General features: G+C 46.6%; 1 protein-coding gene across 2 annotated transcripts; it reads right to left on the bottom strand.

The window, feature by feature from the left end:
• Window positions 1-1,437: 1,437 nt before the first annotated feature.
• On the bottom strand, window positions 1,438-26,496 carry LOC118217051 (protein phosphatase 1 regulatory subunit 1B-like). Of its 2 annotated transcripts, none has more exons than XM_035398824.1 (5): window positions 26,005-26,496; window positions 5,790-5,873; window positions 5,136-5,211; window positions 4,358-4,468; window positions 1,438-2,780 (listed from the first exon to the last, which is right to left on the bottom strand). In XM_035398824.1, the coding sequence occupies exons 1-5, from the start codon at window positions 26,116-26,118 to the stop codon at window positions 2,671-2,673; spliced, it is 495 nt and encodes a 164-aa protein (XP_035254715.1). In that variant the 5' UTR covers window positions 26,119-26,496; the 3' UTR covers window positions 1,438-2,670. The 2 variants fall into 2 exon arrangements, with proteins under 2 accessions (XP_035254715.1, XP_035254716.1); XM_035398825.1 differs by lacking the exon at window positions 26,005-26,496 and adding an exon at window positions 16,971-17,249.

The following is a 26,496-nucleotide window of genomic DNA, read 5'->3' as shown; positions in this document are numbered from 1 at the left end:
CTAGAACTATAAGCTGTGGCTGTAGGGCCCAAACCGTCATTCAAACATCCACAGGTTCCGTGATCTGGTCTGAAATCCTGCATACACATCTTTCCAGGGTCTTTAATACTGATACAAATTATAAGCCATCAAATTAATCGATTATTGCAGTCTAATTGCATCGGTGTTTGACTGCCCAGTCTGATCGCTGGGACACAATGATAGCATCCGCGTTTAGATTGCGGTTTCCGAAATGTCAATATTACAGTTAGCTCCTCAACGCGAGCGCACGATTTGAGCAGTTGGTGAGCCACACTGAAAACACTGCGGCATTGTCATCGACTGGACTCAGCTCTCGTTTGATATGAAAACCAAACACAAAAAATAAAAAATGTGGCCACACAATAGTGTTTCCCAACACCCCTCGATTTACTGCATAGCATGGCTTCCTGCTGATTTGACATGGCAGTGATGTGACAATTTTGCTGACTTAAAATATGACTGAACCTTTGTCAAAACTGCATCAGAGAAATAGCTGCAGGAATGATGAGAAACAAATCCGGTGCTGGTCTCAGTAGCATGATTCATCACTGTATATATAATGCTAAAGTAAAGATTGTTCGACCATAATATTTACAGTGGAAAATATATACTAATATACTGGCTACGGACGGAACAGCGAGAAAGTTAACAGCTGGTCATGTCCACTTGCCTTGGTCAAACCTCTTCCCAATTATCAAAACAGGAAGAATCTGTCCTAGTTTTTGTGTTTAATTACCATTGCGACTTCATATAGTCACCTGATACTTGCAGGATTGGACAGACCTTAATAGCTTGCGCATACTAAAAAAAAAAAGGAAAGAATTTTTGATTTTATTTAAAAACAGTCTTTGATTAAGCCACCTATTTAAATACTTGAAACATCTTGGAAACTGAGGCTGACAAATTAGGCAGAAACAAAGACCCTCACACACAAGTGCGCGGATGTGGAAATATCAGACAAAATGTCTTCCGTGCTGACTGAATGTTAGGCTCTTCTTCTTTAGTTTCTGCTGCTTACTGCAGGTGCTCTACAGCCAGCCCAGGGTAGGCTCTTTGTGTCTGGTTGTGGCTGGAAAAAGCATCACTGCATGCAATTATAAAGCAGAGCTCATTAGGGTCAGGTCTTCATTGGGTGCACAGGTCAGGTGTGAAATAGGACCTCTCTGACCTCTCATGCTGCAAACACACACACGCACGTTCACACAGATGTGCATGCACACACACACACACGCACACGCACATGTACACACACACACACACATGCACGCACACACACACACACAGACACACATGGATGCATGCACACATGCACACACAAGCGCACACACACACACAGATTTATGCACAAAGAATCACGCACACACACACACACACACGCAGGTGCACACACACACACACCAACTTGGCATTGGTTGCATTTTCCACATTTTAGAAATTTAGAAGCGGAATTGCTTCCAGCATATGGCATTAGACCCGACTAACGCAGTCAGCAAGCCGGCGCAATCAAATTAATGCCCCGATGCAGTTCTGGATACCTGCCAAGAGATGGCGATATTTAGAGGACACCGCACACGGAGTTAAGGACAGTGCACGTAGAGCCAGATCCAGGCCATCACGACACGGCCCTGTAACGGAGTGAAATGTGTACCCAGAGGACAAGCCGCAGCACAGTTCTGCTTACCGCACAGCGGGTGAGGTACGCAGAGCTGGCTTCAGTGGGTGTACATATCGGAGCACATATTCCATCCTGGACAACCTCACACATCTCTCGTTTTTTGTCTCTGCCACCGCACGCTTGAAAATATAAGGAATTAGGGGGGTAAAGCTGTATTGTTTTTTTATCATTTGGGACAAGCTGACACAAAATGTCCGCGCAATGTTGCCGGAATGTTGTGTTAACGTTATAACATCGCAACTGCATGGCAGCTACATTGAAAGAGCATTTTGTGGTAGCTGGTGGAGGATTCTGCCTCAGGTCCATTGCAAACACGGCAAATCAATCCTGCCTGTATCTGTATGTGTGTGTGTGTGTGTGTGTGTGTGTGTGTATGAGAGTGCACGTGTGTGAGTGCATATCTGACAGCATGCTCGTGTGTGTGTGTGTGTGTGTGTGTGTGTGTGAGAGAGTATGTCACACAGAAGCACTTGTTTGAGTGAATGTAGATGCACCTGCTAATGAAACGGGCGCTCAGAGACAGAAGAAGAGAGCTGTGTGGTGGTGATTGGCGGGTGGGTGATTGGCTGGCTGCAGCCTTGCTGACCCGAGTGACCTCGCCCTCACCTGGCTCATCAGAGACTCAGAGACACAGGGTCTGCAGTCTGACATCACTCCTCACCTCCTTATAGGGCTCAGTATCAGAGCACACCAGCACAGGGCCCCCTCCCACCGCCACCGCCACACACACACACACACACACACACACATGTGCGTGCACACACACACACACACACACAGACACACACACATATACACACACACATGCACTCACACACACATTCTCACACACACACACACACACACACACACACACACACACACACACACACATACACACTGTGTTTTCTGTCAGCATCCCAATCCCCGTACATCTTTTCTTTCCACCTCCCTCTCTTCACGGACTCCCCCTCTTTCCCCCCTCGGCCTCCCTCTCACTCCCCTCTCCCTCTCCCCTCCCCTCCCTCCTCATCCTCCTTCTCATCTTCTCCTAGGGCCTCTGGCCTCTGCGGAGCTTCTGATTGGCTGCCCAGCACCTGGGAATCTGTGGAAGACAGGAAGTGATGTCAAGGACATCAGATTCCCACAAGCACACATAATGATTAAGGCCAGTGAAATGTTGTGCAAGGCATGTCAACATGAGGGACTGGGTTTGCTTAACGCAAAAAGTAGCACGATAGCATTTGTCATTTTCGCCAATTGGACTTGTGACCCAGTCAGATGTGACTTTTTGCGAGGAGCTGTGTGGCACAGAGGTTGGGCTCAGCTCGTATGCTTTGTCGCACAAGTGCTGGTCGACAAAAATGACGTACCGCATTTTCTACTTTAAAAAGTGTCGCTTGAAAAAAAGTCACAGAATTTCTTGAATTTTGTTACGTCGCGTACGCTGTCGTACTTTATCCCACAATGTGATTCGACAGCCAGTGGAAATGCTGACACTGGCTGCAGATGAATTTTTGTTTGCTTGTTTGTTTTATTTTTTGCTTGTTTGCAGGGGCAAAGGGAAAAACTACAGGAAGAGATAACGCACCATCTGAATGATTCTTCTGCTTACCTTTGACATATTCCCCCTGGTTTTCCCTTGTTTGGTTTATGGGGAGGGAAAAACCACTTTTTTCCGTTTACGTTGTTTTTCTTTTTTGAATAAAAGCTGATTTAGCATTTCTTAATCTATCATTTCATTGAGTGCCACCATTTCATCACGAATGCAAACAAACAGTCAGGGGGTTTGGTGTCTTGTTACTATGGAGACAACAGAAATGCCAAATATTATGTGGCACCTTAATTTTTGTTGAGCGACACTTTTTGAAAGTGGTGTGCAATGAAGTATAAATTAGCCTTCGGTGTGAGAGTGTGCCTCAGTGCTGTCAGAACCCTATCAGCACCAGTGTGTCTCTCTGTCAGGTTCAGTGTGTTAGTTACTGTAATGTTAACTGTACTGTAATGTACAGTTACATGTTACTGTACATGACTGGGCGTGATGGGAGTGAAAGGTTGCTGGGTGTGTTAGTCCATGTCAGTGCGTAGTATTAAGTGTGTATTGTGCGTACTTGTGCGTATCAGTGTGTAGTGACTGGATGCGTCAAAGGGAATATCCATGCGCGGTGTCAGTGCGAATTAGAACACAGGGAATGGGTGTGTCAGTGTGCAGTGGCTGGGTGTGTCAGTGCATGGCATCAGTGCGTAGATGTTGGGTGTGTCAGTGCGTAGATGCCGGGTGTGTCAGTGCGTAGATGTCGGGTGTGTCAGTGCGTAGTGGCTGGGTGTGTCAGTGCGTAGATGCCGGGTGTGTCAGTGCGTAGTGGCTGGGTGTGTCAGTGCGTGGATGTTGGGTGTGTCAGTGCGTGGATGTCGGGTGTGTCAGTGCGTAGTGGCTGGGTGTGTCAGTGCGTAGATGCCGGGTGTGTCAGTGCGTAGTGGCTGGGTGTGTCAGTGCGTGGATGTTGGGTGTGTCAGTGCGTAGATGTCGGGTGTGTCAGTGCGTAGTGGCTGGGTGTGTCAGTGCGTAGATGCCGGGTGTGTCAGTGCGTAGTGGCTGGGTGTGTCGGTGGATGTTGTCAGTGCGTTCAGTGGGTGTCATCAGTGCGTAGTGGCCAGGTTTTGGCCCTCCTCTCTCCTCACCATCCGGTCCCATTGCGAGCTCGTCCTCGTATTCCTCCCCCTCGGGGGGGTCCTCCAGGGTTGGGTAGGCACCCAGCGTCTGCATGTGTGCTTGAGCCATCCTCTGCACAGCTGCAGTCAGACAGACAGACAGACAGACAGACACAGGGTCTTCACCAGGCATTATGAACATGCTGTCGGACACTTTAGCGTGCTTTATAGTAAAAGCATCTCAGCCGGACAGACAGACAGACAATGTGGGGGGGGGGGGGGGGGGGTGGGTGGTTGGTAGAAAGGTAGCTGTACTGATCTCTACCCTTTTTGTGTGTCTTTGTGGTAATTTTCCAGAAATGTTTTTGTTTTTTTATTCATTGAGAATAAAGGGCAGACATTTACTGCAATTAGTGCAATTTAAAATCAACTTACACACACACACACACACGCGCACACGTGCACAGGCACACACACGCACACGCACTCACGCACACGCACAGACACAGGCACTCACGCACACGCGCACACACACACGCACACGCACACGCACACGCACACGCACACGCACACGCACACGCACACGCACACGCACGCACGCGCACGCACGCACGCACGCACGCACGCACGCACGCACACACACACACACACACACACACGAGCACACGCACACGCACACGCACACACACACACGCACACACACACACACACACACACACAGGCACAGGCACTCACGCACACACACACACAAACACACACACACACACACACACACACACACACACACACACACACACACACACCCAACCTTTCAGTGATGGAGGCTGATAAACGCTTTGATTGACACGCTTCGGCTTCAGGATTCCATTCTCCCCAACAGCCGACTGAGAACAGAACACCGGGACAGGCAGAACACGACTCAGCGTCTTATGAGCAACAATATGAAAATAAAAACATAGTACATACTCTATGAGCTGCATGATACCGATATCAAACTAGTAATATACTAGTAATAGTATTTCTAGTCATTATTGCTTATTATTGTTTCTTCTTGACATTTCAGTTAGGATTAACACATTTTTGTTAGCATTAACAGCATTTAACAGCTATCGTCTCTAATTGTGACACAGCTTGACAAGAAAACATATTTTACAGAAAATGTGCAAATAAAATAATTTTATCAAGATATACCTAACTGGGCTGGTTCATTGTGTTAAACATTACATATGCAATTTTTTTTAAGTGTAATGTAAATACATCTCCTTCACAACTCAGAACATTTTAATGTAATATTTAATTGGTCCTAATCTGTACATTAAGTACATGCTCAGAATACCGGTGCATATTCAATGTAAAAGTTGCAGTCATGTTGAACCAAATCACAGCACAAGACTATGTTTAAAACTGGATATGAGAGCAAGTTGTAGTTATTCATCCCAGGCAGTGCGGGGCACTGTCTGACCTGATAGGGTGCACTGTCGTCGTCAGGGGATGACGGGTCAGCCACTCTGAATAATGTGGCGGGTGTAGGCCTCCGGCGTCGGATCTACAAGACAGAATGAAATAAGAAACGGACACACATTGGGTTGGAAACTTACCACAAATCAGATGTGGATACAGAAGTCACGAGTCAAGTCTCACGTCAAGTTTTATGTCAAGATAGTAAAGATAAGTTGCAAAGTCTTATCGCCAAATCCGGAGCCTTCCGTGGTTGTGCAAGTCTCACAAGCTACAAAAACTCTTCATTTCATTCAATTTTCTAATGAACACAGAATATCCAACATATGAGTGTATTCATTTTACCAAACCCTTCGCTAAAAACTCAGATCATAAGCAGAAGGTCCCCAAGGTTTATCAAGCCAGATTCTTCCTATTAAAGCAGTCGCTAATACTATTGCATTACCGATAATGCAGTTACCAGTAATACATTCAGTCCATCTGCGTAAATCAGAAATCTCTTTGGTCATAGTCAGGGAGGAGAAGGCCAGTTTAATAGATTAACTGGTGGGGACATTTGATTGGACAAAAACAGAAAGGACTGTGGGATGTAGGTAACCTGGGTTACAGCGCAGTGTGGGAGTGTCCCGGGGCGCCCCGTACCCCGCGTTATTGGGACACACGGGGGGTCCATCCTGGAGTGATCTCGCTCCTGTACTGGGGCTCTGCTGTTGACGAGGCACTTGCCCGTCACTCAATGGAAAGCTACCGAGGTGGCGGCGGCGGCGGCGGCGGCAGCGGGGGTTAACTGAGCGCGCTCAGTGCGCCGCCCTTATTTACGGATCCTGGGACGCGGCGTAATTCCATTACCGCCAGGCTTCCGCTCCTCCGCTCTCGCTTCCCCCTTTCCTTCAATCCTGCCCTTTAATTCTGCCCTTTCAGTCTATTTACTGTCCTATTATCATCTCATCATGCGGGTCTCTCCCTCCCTCTCCCTGCCTCTCCCTCCCTCTCTCTTTCTCAGCAGACTGTGCTCTGTATGTGATCTCATTATAGATCAGAGCTGACACCTCTCCCTCTCTGAGTGACATCAGCCATCAGTCTCCGCCCCCCTCCGCCTGTCTCCACCCTTCTCCATCAGGCTCGCCCCCCTCCGCCTGTCTCCACCCTTCTCCCTCAGTCTCCTCCCCCCTCTGCCTGTCTCCACCCTTCTCCATCAGTCTCCTCCCCACTTTGCCTGTCTCCACCCTTCTCCCTCAGTCTCCTCCCCACTTTGCCTGTCTCCACCCTTCTCCCTCAGTCTCCACCCTTCTCCCTCAGTCTCCTCCCCCCTCTGCCTGTCTCCACCCTTCTCCCTCAGTCTCCTCCCCCCTCCGCCTGTCTCCACCCTTCTCCCTCAGTCTCCGCCCCCCTCCGCCTGTCTCCACCCTTCTCCCTCAGTCTCCTCCCCCCTCCGCCTGTCTCCACCCTTCTCCATCTGTCTCCGCCCCTCTCCAACTACCCTGCCGGTGACACCTGCTCCTGCCAACTCTGCTGTCCCCAAAAGTGCAATAATCATCTGAGAGAAAAACGCTGAGGGGGCAATCTGGCAAACCTGGAGTGTGTGTGCCTGCATGCACAGTGTGTATGTGTGTGAGTTTTGTGTGTGTGTGTGTGTGCGGTCACCCAAAGTCAGGTTCCAGGACGTAGCTGAGCACGCTTAGCTGTGATAAAGCACGCACTCTGGTTAATGAAGAGCCACCACACTCTGATGGGACACACAGTCGCACACGAGCACATGTAACGCAAGCACGCACACACACACACACACACACACACACACACACAGATCAGTAACTCAGGAGGACGTGCTACAAGACAGGGCTAACTCTTTGGGTGACTGCGACAAGTGAAGAAGAAGACAGACTGCAGATGACACGGCAGCTCATACTCTCACAGCCCAAATCGTCCCCTCGTCAGAGCCACACGGGTTCAGCCGTGCCTTGCGGGGGCCGCTCGCGCCGCTCTCTTTTCTCATGGCGCCCGCGAAGCAGGTCAACCGCCCGGGGGGGGGCTGTTTGTGCCTGACTCCTGCTGGTCTCAGACGATCTGCTGCACGTGGTTCTGGAGGCGTTGGCAAGGACTGTCATCGATCCAGCCACAGCTGTTCACACATTATGGTTACAGGTCAGCTGGTCTGCGCACATGTCGGTGCTCTGTTGAATAACTGCGGTGTAGTGTAGTGCGCTGATCTGCAGCTCTGCATAGAGTCGGCACTAATAATAATATTAATGCTAATGATAATTAATTATTAGTATTATTTAAAAGTGTTTTATATAATTAAATTATAGATAAAATACATAAATGAAACTGAATAAATACAATAAACATCAAACAAAACAGTAATACGGTTAAAATAGTTGAAAGCAAGTTTAAAAAATTTGTCTTTATATGTTATTTTAAGAGACGATACAGTCATAGACTGTGTCTTTACTCTTGTATTATATTGCATTATATAATGTCCTATATCGGCCTCTGATACGGATGTAGGGTTATATATATGAAATAGTTATGAACTGTAATTGCTCTAACACAGCGACAGGATATTACATACAGGAAGTGAGAAGGCGTTTACTCCTAAAGTCCCCCTAAATCCCTCACTCCTCACTCCTCTCCCTTCCCTGAAAGTTAGCTGTATAGTGGTATTTACTTTCATTTAGAAGACTGACTGTTTGTTTTTCCATTAACTTTAGACTTTACTAAATTAACTTTGTACTATACTCATGCTATATTTATTAGAAATGATCCTTCTGTTCCTTTTTGGTGATATTTCACATTTTTAGTTCCGAGATTAATATTGACATTCTCCCCTTTTGTAAGTCGCTCTGGAGAAGAGCGTCTGCTAAGTGAATTTAATGTAATGCAGTTCTAGGAGCGGTGGCAGGGGAGAGATTGATTTGATCACAGCTCTGGAAAAAAAAAAAAAAAACGTGTAGATTTATAACTCCTCTCTGCTTCTTCCGTGGGTCTCTCGCTCCTTCTGTGTCTCTCTCTGGCCATCACGCGCAGCAGAGATTGATCCGAGACGTGTGTGTGTGTGTGTGTGTGTGTGAGGCGACTTGCTAATACAGCTCGAATCGACGGAGGGGCGGTGATTTAGAGAGCGCAGGTGGCGGGAGCTCTGAACTGAATGTGTGTGTGTGTGTGTGTGTGTGTGTGGGGCGTCATGGCTACGGTTCAGCAAAGGATTCTGGGCTGTCCTCCAGAGGCCCAGCTAGTGTCTACCCCCTGAGCGGCTGAACCAGAATGACTTGTGTGTGTGTGCGTGTGTGTGTGTGTGTGTGTGTGTGTGTGTGTGTGTGTGTGCGCGTGTGTGTGTGTGTGTATGTATGTGTGTGTGTGTGTGTGTGCGCGTGTGTGTGTGCGTGTGTGTGTGTGTGTGTATGTATGTGTGTGTGTGTGTGTGTGCGCGTGTGTGTGTGCGTGTGTATGTATGTGTGTGTGTGTGTGTGTGTGTGTGTGTGTGTGTGCATGTATATGTACGTGTGTGTGTGTGATTTGAGTGTGTATTGTATGAGTTTGAGTGTGTGTGTACAGTATGTCTGTGTGTGTGTATGTATGTGTGCGTGTATATGTATATGTGTGTGTGTGTGTGTGTGTATTTGCATGTGTGTGTGCGTGCGCATGTGTATGCGTGCGTGTGTGTGTGTATGTGTGTGTATGTATGTATATGTGTGTGAGTGTGTGTGTATGTATGTATATGTGTGTGTGTGTATATGTGCGTGTGTATGTATGTATATGTGTGTGTGTGTATGTACGTATATGTGTGAGTGTGTGTGTATGTATGTATATGTGTGTGAGTGTGTGTGTGTGTGTGAGTGCGTGAGTGTGTGAGTGCGTGAGTGTGTGTGTATGTATGTATATGTGTGTGAGTGAGTGTGTGTGTGTGTGCGTGAGTGCGTGTGTGTGTATGTATGTATATGTATGTGTGTGAGTGTGTGTGTATGTGTGTGTGTATGTATGTATATGTGTGTGAGTGTGTGTGTGTGTGTGTGTGTGTGTGAGTGCGTGAGTGTGCCTGCTTTCTGATGTGGGTCTCTCCTCCTGGGATGGCCCCTGCAGGTCCTCTGCTCGCACCTCAGCCCTATTAGCAGAAGTGTGCGCAGCTCCTAAAGTAGCCCAGCGGCGTCGGGGGAACAGCAGAGCGACGGGTTCTACCTGCTCCCTGCTCTAAATACGGCACTGCCTCACACCAGAGCACACAGGCCTGCCGACCGCACGCTGGGGCACTGCCTCACACCAGGGCACACAGGCCTGCCAACCGCACACTGCCGCACACCAGGGCACACAGGCCTGCCAACCGCACACTGCCGCACTGCCGCACACCAGGGCACACAGGCCTGCCAACCACACACTGCCGCACTGCCGCACACCAGGGCACACAGGCCTGCCGACCGCACACTGGGGCACTGCCGCACACCAGGGCACACAGGCCTGCCGACCGCACACTGCCTCACACCAGGGCACACAGGCCTGCCAACCGCACACTGCCGCACTGCCGCACACCAGGGAACACAGGCCTGCCAACCGCACACTGCCGCACTGCCGCACACCAGGGCACACAGGCCTGCCAACCACACACTGCCGCACTGCCGCACACCAGGGCACACAGGCCTGCCAACCGCACACTGCCGCACTGCCTCACACCAGGGCACACAGGCCTGCCGACCGCACACTGCCGCACACCAGGGCACACAGGCCTGCCGACCGTACACTGCCGCACACCAGGGCACACAGGCCTGCCAACCGCACACTGCCGCACACCAGGGCACACAGGCCTGCCGACCGCACACTGCCGCACACCAGGGCACACAGGCCTGCCGACCGCACACTGCCACACTGCCTTAATCAGCCGTGCGGTAACACGGTCTCCACTTTGCCAAAACGTTTCTACTTTAACCGTCCTGCTAATGCACAAGCAATTATCGTAACTACTTTAACCTTTCAGAGCCCAGTACAAGTCTTGTCTACAAACAAATAATTACAAACCATTCTAAAATAGCTCAATCTATAGTAGCCTATGTATTGATTTGGACAGCGACGGGTTTCACGGAAAATGCTCAGAGATCTGCGGGAGTGTTTTCGGACGTGACCAGCTGAGGAGTGAGCCTGACCCGTGTGTGTCTGTGAGCAGTTCACCCTCGGCTTTGGACAAAGAGCTCTCTCTGACTGACGCTGAGCTCTCACCTGCCCACACGGTCCCCAGCTGCATACACTCACTCACACACACATATACAAACATACACACATACAGATACACACACACACACATACAAACATACACACACACATACAAACAGACACACATACAGATACACACACACATATGTACACACACCTGTACACACCCACACATGCATATGCACACACAAAAATTGCACACGCAGAGGTACACACTTACACACACATAGTGTATATGCACTAACAGATGCACACACTCACACACACACACATATACACACACTCGCACTCACAAGCACACACATACACACACATTGACAACAGTCTCCACTTCTCCACCTGATTCACTTTTTTATGACCAGCTATATTCATTATATTAATTCACCTGCTAGAAGGTAGCTGAGCTGCGTGCTGCATATTCTCTAGTGCAGAACATGCCAACAAGTAAACGGAAAATTGCTTGATACAAAATGAAATGACAAATGACCAGCAAGTAGGAAATAATCACCCTAAAGAGCTGAATCTCTCTCTCTCTCTCTCTCTCTCACACACACTCATTCTGTCACCTTCTCTTGAACCTTCCCAATAAAGTCACATGGCAGCACAGAAAAGCACACAATGTTGCAGGCATTTAGCAGATGCTCTTATCCAGAGCGACTTACACAATGTGCCTGAGTTTAGGATCACAGCAGGGCAGCTTCCACACTCCCCCACAACACTTTGCACTTTCCGCGTACACAAGGGCAGTGAACACAACCCTGGAAGGGACAGCGTGCGAACGACAGCACGACCGAGCCACACTGCTGCTTAGCCTGCGACAGAGCACCCGAAAACACGGGGTCTCTGGTCTGCTGCAGCAGCCGCCAAGCGGAGACTTCCTGGAGAGTATAAGACACGCGGATTTGCCTCGTGGAGATGAAACCGCGTTCCTTTCCTGCGCCTTCTCCGGTGTAACGTGAGCTCTTGTCACGCAGAACTCGACGGAACTGAACTGAGCTGAACTGCTGGAGCGTGTGCCTGGCTTGCTCTCACGCCGGATGTCAACGAGACCGAGGTGGAGCGGCATTTGACCTCCTAGCCGTCCGCTAAAACGTTAAGAGGCGGGGTGGGGGGTGGGGGGGGCCTCCGAACAATTCCGAAGGAATGGTAATTGCATTTTGCTGACAGTTAAATACCAAACGTACCCCCCGCTGCCCCTCCACGACACCCCGCTGCTTAATTAATAAGCTGCGTGGATGTCGGCAGCACAGCTGTTTGCGGGAATAACGGTCTGGGGAAAAACAGTGTAGGAAAGTGTAACGATCGGTTGTGAGTGACAGGCCCTCGGCGGGCTCGGTTTGCCTGGAAACGCCGGGGACCGAGAGACGTCCGTCTGCCTGTCAGGCTGGCTGATCCCCGGGGCACGCGGGGCCCGGGGCCCGTCGCCCCGCGGCACGGATCACTGCGCCCTCCTCGCTGACCGCGGGGCCGTGAGCGCAGACGCAGTCTCTCACAGCGCTCCCGGGGATCACGGAGGAGGCTGGGGGTCACTGAGGAAGCCCGTCCACAGGAGCGTGCACGCGCTCTCTTAGTCAAAGACACTCGCATACCCGCCTGCACACAAGCATGCACGCGAGCACACATGCATGAGTGCATCGCACTTACACCCCTGTGCTTGCAAAATGCATGCATGCGCACATGCATGTGCACGTTACACTCACATAACCACATGCACACAAACATGCGTGCATGCATGTGCACATTATACTCACATCCCTGTGCATGTAAACATGCATACATATATGCATTCACATGTGTTACACTGACATATCAACATGCACACAAACATGCACGCATGCATACACTTACACACCCATGTGCATAAAACATGCATGCATCCACACATGCATTATATTCACACACATATGCACACAACAATGCACTCATGCATACGTGCATCACACACACAAGCAGTGTATGCACACGTGCATTAAAATCACATACCCATGTGCATAAACACATGCATGCATCCACACATGCATTGCACTCACATACCCACATACCCACATGCACACAAAAACCCACGCATGCATACATGCATTACACTCACACACATGCAGTGCACACAGACATGCACATACCGTATGCACACACACATCAAACATGCGTACAAAAACATAAAACTGACTAAAGTTTTGCTGTCAATGTGTTTTGTAGTTAAACGCATCAGAGGCTATAAAGACTTCACTGAATATTTTTTGCATGCATTTGTTTTACAGTATTAACATTTCTTTTTAGATGAAACAGTGTGCTCAGTCAAAAAAACATATTCAAAATACACTGCAGGTGTGTATAACCACAAATGGCTGAAAAAGTGGGTGGACACCAAGGTGTTTTGCATTGTGCTCATCAGGCTAATTACTTTCTAGGTAAAGCCAATAGACCCAAATGAACTTTTCCCTCTTGAATTTTTTGACTTCTCCATCCTTCAGCACTGAGTGTATCAAAATGTCACACATGGTCATAGTTTTGTGGACCAATGACTTTTTCCCACCCAATTTGATGTATAGTACACTTGCACCGTTTGAACTGTGATGCATGTGATTTCCCATCGCGGTGGATTGATAATGTACACATTGGTCTATTCTGATATTACAGGTCTACACCCTGACACTCTCACCCTTTTTGGATCTGTCTCATGTCATGTGTCTACCATGCAATTAAGCTGGTCTGACTAATGATCACGAGAGATTCAATTTCTTGCCACAATTTGTGCTATTATCAGTCATTGTCACTAAACAATACCAAATAATCAAAAGGCGGCTGCAGGCTTGTGTGTACCGGCATTGTGCTCACCTGGTTGATAATCGCCCTCTAGGTAAAGCCGACGGACTGAACTCGCTGAACTTACCCTCTCTAACGCTTGTGACTCACACAGACCATACTGATGAGTCAGCACTGATGATGGTCTGACTGACTGAAATTTGTATATTTGTTTTGTCAGTGTGCGAGCTTAAATAAACTGATGTTGTGTCAGTGCAGACTGCTTTTTTTCTTTATTGCAGTGTTCGGTTAGCTTTTCATTTTTGTGTTTTACAGTGTTGAGTTAGCTTTCATTTTTTTCAGCGTGAAAACAACTCATTAATCAACAATAAAATAATCAATTGCTCTTTACAGCAAGATGCCCGAGGACACTGAACAGCTAAAAACAAACCAGCAAGGTCCAAAGCAAGGCACAACTCAGTCGGCTACATACGATTGGTTTTAAAGGTAGGCTAGAGGTAGATAGATAGATCTCAGCGTTCATTCTAATTGTTCATTTTATACGTCCTCGTCTACTCGGTCTTCCCATGGCCGGGAAACTGAGGTCCGCCATCTTCAAGGACACTCCATTCTGTTCATTGCTCCTTGGAGCAGCGAGGAGGCTCCTGGAGGATGCTTCAGCAAGGATGCAGTAGCGCAGTCTTCACAGAAGTTTTTTTTTTTTCCCAGAACGCGTGTCATGTAAATGACCCACCAGTGGATCCACCGATCCTCATCTGCCACGTCTGTAATTCATTCGGCTTCAGATTGACACTTGACGGAGAAAGGAGGTTCTATTTGCCCCATACACGTTGCTTCCAGTCCTCTGTCCTCGTATCTCGTCCTTGCATCTCTTCCTCCCGTCCTCTGTTGGGTGAAACTAAGGAACGAGCAAAGGATGCAAGGAAGAGTTGCAAGGAGTGAAAATAAGCGATTGGAATGAACTCTACTGGCTCATTGCAGTCACTTATTTTCGCTCCTTGTTTCCTTTTCTTGAATCCTTTCTTAGCTCCTAGCTCCACCCATCGAAGGACGCAAGGAAAGGACACAAGGATAGAGGAATCAAAGAAACATCTATTAGACAAATGGAAAGTCCTTGCCCTTTCAAGTGTCAGTTTGATGCCACGTCAATTACAGACGTGGCAGTTGTGGAGAGGTGGGTCCACAGGTCAATCATTATACGTCACACGTTCCGAAAAAAATACTTCCGCGAAGGATGCACTTTCCTTGCACAACCATCCTTCGGGAGCCTCCTAGCTCCTTGAAGGAGCATCTAACGGATTGGAATGTCCTTGAAGATGGCGAACCTCGATCGATTTCTGAGTCAGTCAAGGACCGAGGAGACAAGGATGGATGAAAAAGCGATTGGAATGAGCCTTACATACGTTTGTTATTAAAAGCAGGGGGCAGTTTAGTGAAGCGCACCTGTGTTACGTCATAAAAGGCCCCCATGTCACGCAGCATGCTCCTGCGAGAGAGCCGAGTCATGTGCTGACTGTTTAAAGTGTCATCAGGACTCAGTGACACGCAGCCTTCTGAAAATATTTGTGGTTGACCTGTTTACCAAAAAACACTGGATGCTGGATGGCCTTTCTCCGACTACCCTAGCTCAATATCCCTGTCCTTTCTATTGCGATCACACACAAACGGGCACGCATACACACACACACACACACACACACACACACACACACAAACACTATGAGAATGCAACATAAAGCTGCCTCAAACAGAACAGGCCCTTGGCCTTAATACATTCAAAGCTCCACATTGGAAAGGAATCAAGACAACAACAAAATCCACCAGCAAAAATGTCATTGAGGGGGTGATCTTTGTACCGTGTAATAATTAACCGATTTAGACATATTTCCTAGCGCTGGTTATAAGCTTTTCAATTACCTTTGCCTCTCTTGTTTGTACTGGATTTTTTACACGAATTATTATTCCGATTGTGTACACCGCACCAGGCCGGTCTGCTGAGCCTCATTCCTATCCTGAGTCAACAGGGGAGATCTTTAAACCGATGGCTCTTGGGAAACGGAGGGGTGCGTGAGGTTCCGTTGTGTGTTTGAACTGTGAGCTCGCGGTCATTTCCGTGCACAACAGAAAAAAGGCATTTTCTTATCTACCACCATCTTATCTGATCTTATCTTTCACATGCTGTCACACAGAGAACATGCACAATGCAACACTTGAGGAGGGGAGAGGCTAATGGAACACTGAGAGCTCAGGCACATGACAATACAGGAGAGAGAGAGAATAAGAGAGAGAGAGAGAGAGAGAGAGAGAGAGAGAATAAGAGAGAAAGAGAGAGAGATAACACACCTAATGAAGATTGCTTCATGCTAACAGCACAATTGGTGTTCTCTTGTCATACACTGAGGGACAATGAGGGACCACGTCATGCACACATGCACACGCAGCATTCACAGTTACTGACACTACAGCTACTGGATACAAAGGTTAAGTAACTGTAAGGTTAACAAACACAGAGATGGACTGTAGAACATACTGACAGTGAAGTTCCAGGACACGAACTGACATGCTACAGGACACTGAGAGTAAAGTTAAACGATAGTAAGAGAGATGGCTACAGATTGCTGAGAGAAGAGGTACAACACACTGAGAAAGGGAGAGAGAGACTAAAGAACACAAAGCAAAGTTACAGGGCATTGCTCTGGCATTCGATGTTTGCATTCTTAAAAAATAGATATGGCTCCAATTTTTCCAATCCTGTTTTGCAGGTAATTTGGGCCAGAATCATTAATGTCCAATCTGAATATAAATCCTCCAGAATGTGTCTCCACTAAGCAGAACAACCAGTAAAAATGCAAACTCAGCCTAAACATACTGGATCGGATGTGCAACATATTCAAAATCGGACAAACCGGCAACCACTATAATGGGATGCATAGAACTTCCACAGAAATGCCTGTAACTTACAAGTCTACAGGACCTAATAGACAGGCCAGTAAACATTGAGAGAAAGGTTACAGAATCAACTGCACCATTATCAGCACCGATCCAAGTCATTCAATTGTTTCCCAGCTAGCCAAGCAGGTCATACATGATAATTATCGTACGCATAAACCAGAAACGTTACTGAATGCTTGAAAGGAAAATTTCAAAATGTATATTGAACTCAGAGGGAGAGAGACGTGTTTTTCAGCACACGCTGTTTTTTCAAAGTGGCACTGTACCATACCTGTGGTTTCGTTTCAAAACAAATTATGCTCAGTACTCTGCAGGACTCTGAGGATTCAAACATTCCCTTGTGTGTCCTGAAACTTTATCTTCCGGAGAATGGCATACATAAGCCTCGCTTGTTCACCGCAAAATCCAAACAATGCGCCTTATTCACAAATCTTTTCTTAAACTATTCTTACTTTTGTTCTTAAAAATCTTCCCTACGAAAAAAAAAACAATATGAGATTCATGACACATGCAGCATTTGTTTTTGTGCATATCCCAGATGTATGAGATGATGAAAGCTGGCTTTTTGCACATTTTATGTGCAATCCTGTCCCTGTTATTTGCATAAGGCAACAGCCACAAACAAAAACAGATAAGAAAATAATCACGACTGCCAAAATGTTCTTGGAAACGTTTTTACACGCAGTTTACGATCAAATGTGATCACATGCTCTGTGAACGAGGCCAAATAAGTCTGAAGTATTTTAGTCTTTAGTCTAAATATTTAGATATTTAGACTCAAAATCTTACTTCATTTTAAATTAAATCACAGTTTTATAGTGCCTTTCCTGCTAGATTTCAAGACAAAGTGCTTCACATAGTAAAGATAAAAAGATCTATTAAAGAGCTACAGCAACATTGAAAACAGTAAAAAAATAAAAATAAATAATACAACCATCAATAATAACAACAATTCTAGCAATAAAGTAGCAATAAAAAACAAGTAAAATAAAGCAGAAGCAATGCATGTAAAATTAGGTAAATAAAAGAAATAGAAGTGAGGTAAAAAATAAAAAATAAATACAAAATTAAAGGCAATGACAGTGAAGTAAAATAAGTGAAATAATAAAAGTTAAATAAACGATGTGAAAGCTGAACGGAAATGTTATGTCTTAAGATGTCGTTTTAAAATGGCGCTGCGTGCTCTCCTTCTGGTCTTGGTCAGTACACGTGCTGCTGCGTTTTGAATGATCTACAGTTTAGCTAGGGTTTTCTTAGGTGGTCCAGAAAGGACAGCTTTACAGTAATCAAGTCTGCTAGTGATGAAAGCATGCATTAACCTCTCCGTGTCTGCATGGGAGAGAAACGGCTCTACTTCTGCAATGTTCCTAGATGATATAAACCAATTTTGATGATCTTTCAGATGATAAAACTTAAAATCTGGTTACTAGCTTGGGACTTGATATTTTGTGCTGGGATTCTGATTTAATGCAGCTTCTATCTCAGTGCCTTTGCTCCAAAAATTAAAACCTCTGTCCTGTCTTTGTTCAGTAGCAGGAAATTGTGTGACATCCACAAGTTGATATGATCAATGTGCTTAGCCAGTTTATCAATGGGGCTGATGTCAGTGGGTGATATAGATATGTACAATTGTGTATCATCTGCGTAGCTATGAAAATCAATCCTGTGTTCCCTGATAATATCACCCAGTGGCAGCATGTAGAGGCTAAACAACATAGAACCCAGTATGGAGCATTGGGGGACCCCACATACCAGAGTTATACCAGAGTTAGCTGAGGATTAGTCACCAATGGAGACAGTGCAGTCCCTGCCAGTCAGATAGGTCCTAAACCAATTTAATATTGTGACAGAAAGGCCAAAATACCTATGTAGTCTGTTTAGAAGTATATCATGATCAAGAATGTCAAAAGCAGCGCTTAAAACTAAAAGGTCTTAAACTGAGAGTTTCTTATTATCCATGTACATTCTGAGGTCATTTTCAACTTTAACTAGAGCTGTCTCAGTGCTATGGTGAGCATGAAAGCCAGATTGAAATTTCTATCAAATACAGTTATATTTTAGGTAAAACATTAGCTGATTAAAACTAGATTTTCAATGTCTTTGTTTAAAATAGAAAGATTGGAAATTGGCAGAAAATTGTTGAGCTCTAAATGATCTAGGTTGCTTTACTTTAGAAGAGGTTTCATGATGGCAGTTTTTACTGCCATGGGGAAGATACTAGTGAACAGGAAATGATTTACAATCACTATAACTTCCTCTTCCTCTTCTTCTTTACGCCATGGGCCCCCAAGAGGTTCACACACATCATTCTTTATATCTTGGTTTATACTCAACCTGTTATTTGTTATCTTATCTATGAAACATACTGCAAATTCATCGCATCTTGATGTAGCCGTCAAGTCAGAGGGACTTTTTGGAGCTGGATGTATAAGGCTGATGAATTGAAAAGAGCACATGAGGGTTGTTCTGATTTTCATTACCAATTTTGAAAAAAAGCATGTCTGGCATTTCTAATTGTCTTATTAAAAATTGCGAGGCACCCTTTGAAAATTTCTTAGTAGACTTTTTTTTCCCAATTACGTTCAGCTTTCCTACAGTTTTTCTTATGATTAACAATATCCTCAGTTTTGAATGGTGATGACTTTTCTGAAGTAATCTTCGTGAGTTGGGCTGGTGCTGTAATGTCAATGGCAGCTTTCAGCTTACCACTAAAATAGTTAACTAAAGCATCACAGGAAGAAGGAAGCATTAATGGTGTATTATTAATATGCTTAATATGCTAACGTTTCAGCTACTTCAGAGATAATGTATCTTAAAGGGTTCATTCACATTAAGGGGTTAGTTCTAGACCCAGGTCCGCTGAGCTACTCATCACAAATTATATGATGAATTGGGCGACTAAAGCTCTCCCAACTAACTCACTTTCACAGGTCAGTTTGACTCATTTCAAGATTTGCCAATTTGCCAATTTCTAAGATTGGCTTTTAGCACAAACAAAATTCTATTGGATGCCCACCCACACCAAAAACATCCAACCAAATAGTTGCGGAAACACATTTATCCGCAATTATCCAATCATCTCCCCCACAGCTATTTATGATGAAAAATAGAATAACTAGCAGGCCTGGTTTGCACGACATTGGGCTGAACACAGACCGGTACAGACACTACACAGCACAGACACTACACAGTACAGACACTGTTCAGCACAGACATAGCACAGTACAGACACCACACAGCACAGACACTACACAACACAGACACCACACAGTACAGACACCACACAGCACAGACACCACACAGCACAGACATTACACTGCACAGACACCACACACCACACACTATTAGTGAGTCATGCTTAGAAAGACTCTTAGAGGTCAGTCTAAATGACCGTGAACCTGTGTTACCTGCTAACTGCTTAGGGAAGGCACAGCATGTATGTATACAAAGAGATTTATTGTATATGCAATAAGATGTATGCACACTCACACAAACACACATCTGCACACACAGTCAGTCACACACAGACACAGATGCACACACACACAAACACACACACACACACACACACACACACACACATACATACTCACACACACAAACACACATTCACTCACACACACACACACACACACACACACACACACACACACTCACACAGACACACGTGCGCACAAACACACAAGCACTGACTCACACAGACACAAATGCACACACACACACACACACACACACACAGTAGAGAGTGACACCGCTGACACAGGGACACCTCTAACCTAGCAGGCCTGGTCTCCCTCCCCCCCCCCCCCCCAGATGTCCCTCTGATAGGAGCCAGTGTTTACATTCCCCTAGTCCCTCAGTCGCTCCGTGTTTACCCACAAACTCGAGCCGCCCGAAAAGGTCGCCTGCCTGACGTCCGACCCGCCTCTGGGGCATGGCTCCGCCCCCAGAGAGCCTGTCTGACGCTCGACCCCTCCTCTGGAGCACGGCTCCGCCCCCCCGGGAGCCGGTGCCTCCTTAATCGGGTGAAATACAACAGAGCGGTACTATTCGTGCCCCGGAAGAGGGGGGAGAACGCCGGGCCTACAATTGATTTACTGACGCGCCGTTTTACAATTAAATACAGACCGCAGTCGCCGCAAATCACAGTAACATTTAAGTCAAATTAAATCAACTCAACTCAGCTGTAAACAAGTGCACAGTCCCCTGAGGGGAGGACTAAAAATGCACCTACTGATTTCACACAGACATCCTGCCTGTCGCTTATAAAAGTTGGAATCATAATAAGTTTTAAAGAGGCTCTGAAGCGTAAACATGGGCGGGGGTCCGGCGTGATTACGAGGCGGTAAAGCCGCTGATGAGGGCCCGGCGGGAGCTAGCGGTGGAGGCGTGTCTATGGTAACGCTGTTACCATAACTGCCGTCTATGGTAACGCTGTCACCATAACTGCCACGGGCCCACACTCTCCTTCAGACTGAGCGGCTCTCCATCTCACACACTGAGGGTCTGGACCAATGGCTCTTTAACCCTGGAGTCCCCAGCTCTCTGGCCCTGGAGAACCACAGGGTCTGCTGGGGTCCCCAACCCTGGTCCTGGGGAACCACCAATGGCTCTTTAACCCTGGGGTCCCCAACCCTGATCCTGTAGAGGGGGTTTTGGCTTTCACCTTAAAATCAGTGTTTTAATTTATCAATTACGGAAACTAACAAGGAAAACAAGCTGACCTAGTGTTATGCCAGGGCCAGGGCTGGGGACCCCAGCAGACGCTGCGGCTTTCCAAGACCAGGTTTGGGTACTCCAGCAAGTGTAACAATGTTGATTTAAAAAAAGGCATTAACTAATCCGATATTTAATATTTACATTAGGCAAACACATTTTTAAATTTCTCTGCAGTGTTTTACTTTTAATGTAAGAGGTAACTCACGGATACCTTTTCCAGCTTTTAAAAGTTCTTCAAACTGTTTTTAAAACAATGACAGTTTTAGGCGTCCATTCAGCCTCGTTGATAGTGTGGTTCATGCGACCCCTTATACACCACTATGTATTTTGCATTATAATGGTTAAAAAGCAACATGTAAAGACAAGGGCGTGGGATGTGGCAGCTACTGTGTCCTTATCAATGGCAACAGACCACGGAACCAGACAGATGGGTATCCAAATGCGATGTGGAATTTTTGCATGCTGTGGCTGTTCTCTTCGATATCTCTGTGACAGACATGTACAGTTCACGTCCTCAGACTGCCGTTCCTCTTCAGTTCATAATCTAGGTCCCTCGTGGTGCATGATATACATTATTTAATCCAGATTATTGATATTGTATGCATTTTTTTTAGCATTATATAGTGGCTTATTCCTGGAGGCCAAATCCTTTCTTAAAATGTAAAATGGAGCTCACGGGACATTTTCTTACTTGACATGGGTGTAAACAAATGAGATGCCTTTTTAAAATATGCATAGATATTATTCATCATCTTTTGCACAAACTAGCATGAGCGGCCCTTTTGGTTTGTTATGTTTTGTTTTTGTTTGTTTTTTTTTTGGAAGAAGCCATATTTCTTCTGCCGCTTCATATCATGGATAATAAACACAGGGATATGGCACTGGTGTCCTTGGCTTTCGCATAGAAACCAGACAGCAGCTCAACCAATCACAGAGTACATTAGTAACAAAACATACTGTAAAACAACTTCAGTAATTGGTGGATACCTTCTGTGCAACCTGCTTAGATACTGTGAGGTACCCTTGAAGCATAACCAGAAGATGCCTTCCAATCACTGTCAGTGTTGTTCTTTTTCCTTTTAGCAACCTACTCTTATATTGGTGGATCTCCTGCCATGTTCTATGTGAAAAGTGAGACCATCTTATCTGTTTAGTTATTCCCTCCTGTACATAAGGAATTTGAAACCAAACTGCTGAAAAGATTCTATTTTGAGCCAGAGGCAGCTGGTGAGCTGGAAAAAGGAAAAAACTGATTCTTTTAAATCAATCATTACTCTCAACCTGATTCCATTAACGTCTTTGATTGACAATGAAGCAATTCATTTGCTGACTGTTTAGATAATTAGCTAAAACTTCACAATGTCTTGTTTTGCTCATTACTGCGGTTTATACCTTTTAGTTATTATCGGTACATTTATGTTAGCATCACTTCAAAAAATGAAAAAAAAGAGAGCTTATGAGCAATAAAAACGTACAGATAAATTATGCCAAAAAACTACAATAGACGTTAGATGGTGGAACGATGAGAGTGTTAGGGTTAGGGTTAGGGTTAGGGTTTTAATGCTAGGGTACATAAAGTACACCATAGAGTTTCAGATGTTCAGAAACTAACATAGGTATCAGTGATTAATTTATATGTTAATGTGATATAAACTGTGCAACTCATTCTGCAGTGTGTTAGAAAGCATTCACATTTGAGGTAAAAATCACACAATATGCTGCTGTGAGTGTTACATCTGTCTACAGTGGCATGACTGGGTGGAATTGTGGGTAACGACCTCCAAATGGGGGGAAGGTCCTTGTGTTTACATTTATATCCAGGCATTTAGCAGATAATCGTATCCCGAGAGTCACACACAATTTGTTTATTTATCTTTTTTAACAAACAATCCATTCACACAGCTAGATATTTACTGAAATGACGCAGGTTAATGTCCTTGCTTTACAGCATTACAGCTGTCTCAGCTGGGAATCAAACCTGCAAACTCTGAGTTACAAGCCCAGTTTCCAAAACATAGCACAACACAGGTTCTGTTTCACAGCAGACCACATCCGTCAATAAGGGTCCACCCCACCACGCTCTCTCCAGCCGTCCTGCACTTCCTGCTGCTTAGATCATATCTCTGCCCTCCCTCCCTCCCTCCCTCCCTCCCTCGCTTTCCCATTTAAAACTTTTCCTCTCAGTCTATTTTTTTGCATTTAAAAAAAAACTACCTTGTTAGCTCTGGCTCCTCTACTCTGCTCTGTGTCCTAAATTAATCTCACTCCCTCCCTCTCTCTCTCTCTCCCTCCCTCCCTCCCTCCCCTCTTCTCTTCTCTTCCCCACACTACCTCTCCCCCTCACTTATTCTCAATGGCCCTCATTCACAGTAAATTTGCTTACTAATGGTGTAGTTTTGTGTAAACGGGCTTTTGCGTGCGCTGCCCAGGTGGAAACGTAAAGACTTTGCGATGGCTGGGTTGTTTACCGTGGCTGTGATAATGCTCAGGGACTCTTTGGAGAATAGGCCTTTTCGGAATGTTTTTCAACATTCTAAGTCAGTGTTCTAGAACTCCATTGCTTTCAATTACCAGTACCGATTGTTACATCAGCACTCAAATGTTCATTTGAAAAAATTCTAATCACATATTTGTGATCTTACACCTTAACCCTTTTAAGAGTGGGTTTTTTCTGAAATGTTTTTTTCAAAATTCTAAGTTAGTGTTCCAGAACTCCATTGCTTTCAACTACCAGCAGCGACAAGTTAAGAACATTCTATAATATATTTCTTATCTTACACCTTAAAGGGTTAAAACGTTAAAATCACACCAAGAATTGAGGCGTGAAAACCACCAGGAGCAACGTTGTACTATCGCCCCACCCCTCATTCAAGGTTAGCGTAGATGAATCTTTAACGTGTCGGCTATTCTGCTCGCTCATAAATGTTAGCACTCGACCAACGTCGGCGTCAAACGGCTGGATGTCATCAGGCGGCCGACCCGCCCGGCAGGAGAGAGGCTCGACGGGAAGATGAAAGAGCCGCATGAATGCCGGGCCGTGGCGGTGGCGGCGGCGGCGGCGGCGTTGGGCGTACCGGAGAACGGGAGCGGCGTGAGCGGCTCGCGCCCAGCGTGCGCGTTTCGATGCCTCGCCGCGGAAAAGCTGCGCAGTTCAGCACTGGTTCCACTGTGTTAACCCACACTTAACACAGTGATACACTGAGCTTCCACTTTCCTCAGAAAGACCATCCTTCAGGTTCTCCAGCGCTCCCCTACCCCGGGCCCGAGGGGTTCATAACCCTGTGTACCTCCCTCTCTCCCTCCGTCCTTTTCCTTCTTCTCTTCCCTATAACACCTCCCCCCCCCCCCCCAAATCTCTTTGTCCTCAGAAATCCTGTACTCCCCCAATCTCTCCTCCATTCCACCGCTTTCCCCTAACTCACTACATGCAGGGACGGGCAAAAGACACAACAGTGTATCTATTTTCAAAACACAAAATACCTCCCCTCAGTAAAAGTATTTATAAAACTACAATCAAAATGGCGGAGTTGTAGGCTAAATTGCCGGGGGCTCAGAGGTGTAAACCATAAAAGGGGGAAACTGCATTCCGTATGACAGACCTCCATGAAAGCGCATGGCGACACACCCAGGCATGTGAAACGCGGTCCGTCCCGGGTCACATGGTTTAAAGGAGTGCGGTTGTGGGACGGGTCACCCGTTCCCCCGCTGCCTGGGCTCGGGGGGGGGGGGCGCTGGCGTGTGGAGTGAACTGAAGAGCCCCAAACACTCTGACCCAGATTTCAAACGCGCACAAGGCCGGGAGAAGGACCCGAACGCGCCCCCTGTCTCGGCCCCTGGACCGAACCGCTCGGAAAAGGGGGAGCGATGGGTAAAAAAGGGGGAAGAGGCAGGAGAAAGAGAGAGACAGGAGTTTTCGCAATCGCGCGCATAATCATTAACCGTTTCCGACGGCGGTTTGGAAACGCTCTTTTGGAGACGGTTGGAAAGCGGCTTCACAAAAAGGCTGAAAATGAAGCTGAGGGGAGGCTGTGCTGAAGAGCGCCGCCCTGCTGGTGGAAAAGGGGGGGAAAACTGTGGTAAATCAGAACAGCGAGGGACTGGAAGACTCTCAACAGCCAAGTCTGCTGAACACAGGGCCAGCAGGAGGGATGGACAGCAATTCAAACACACACATACATGAAACGTGTTTACCTGTGCGCATTTCATACACAATACAGGCTGCTCTCCTATTCTATTTAAAGATTATACCTCTATGCTACCTGTAGAGCAATCCCACAAGCCCACCATTTTGATTGTAGTTTATAGATTTTTTTTGTTTGAGAAGCATATTGTATTTTCTTCAAAGAAATACATCTGTGTGTACTTTTGCCCGTCCGTGGCACCCCGAGGTTTGGAACGATGCCGTTAACCTCCACGTGTTTGGCAGAAACGCTTCACGAGACCAAACGGTCAAGCGGTCAGGGGTTAGGAAGTGTTTTGTTCTAAGCACCCTTGCCGGGGTGCAAATAAACAGGGTGTGGTAGTTAGGAACGCGGTACGACCGACACCCCCCCCCCCCCTCCATCGCCCCCCCCTTCCAAACTCACCATTTCCACCTGCCGGGCGTCCAGCTGGCTGGACACTATCGCCGGGACGGAGAACTTGATCTTCCTCCTCTCCTTGGTTTCCCCGGCGACCTCGGCCGCTGGCGAGGGATCCATGGGAGCCGCGAGACAGCCCGTTACCGGCTGGAGCCTGCGGACGCTAACGACGCGCGCTCTGGGCCCGCTTCAACTTTCCTGTCCCGGACTCCTTCTGCCGCTCTCTCACTCACTCACTCACTCTCTCTCTCTCTCTCACTCGCTCTCTGCCGGTGAAGGGCTTTTCTTTCCCCTCTTTTTCCTGTCTCCCTCCCCTTTCCTTTCTTATTCTCTTTGCTGTTTCCTTTCTTTTTTTCTTTTACCTGGCCTCTATTTCTGCTCTCCCTTCTCTCTTGTTTCTTGGCGTGTTTGCAGCCCGTCTTCTGTTTTGCAGCGCGAGTGGTTTGTGTTTATCTCTCTCTCTCTCTCTCTCTCTCTCTCTCACACACACAACCTGTA

Source organism: Anguilla anguilla, chromosome 17 (genome assembly GCF_013347855.1).
Source record: "Anguilla anguilla isolate fAngAng1 chromosome 17, fAngAng1.pri, whole genome shotgun sequence".
NCBI classification, from domain to species: domain Eukaryota; kingdom Metazoa; phylum Chordata; class Actinopteri; order Anguilliformes; family Anguillidae; genus Anguilla; species Anguilla anguilla.
This window is presented reverse-complemented; position numbering and strand designations above follow the sequence as displayed.

Bases quoted from the DNA above. Each gene is read 5' to 3' on its own strand.
- LOC118217051 (XM_035398824.1), bottom strand. From the start codon at position 26,118: ATGGATCCCTCGCCAGCGGCCGAGGTCGCCGGGGAAACCAAGGAGAGG. The intron at 5,874-26,004 runs GTGAGTTTGGAA...TCTGTCTTGTAG, and splicing joins ACGCCCGGCAGGTGGAAATG to ATCCGACGCCGGAGGCCTAC. The intron at 4,469-5,135 runs GTTGGGTGTGTG...GTCTGACTGCAG, and splicing joins TCAGCCTCCATCACTGAAAG to CTGTGCAGAGGATGGCTCAA.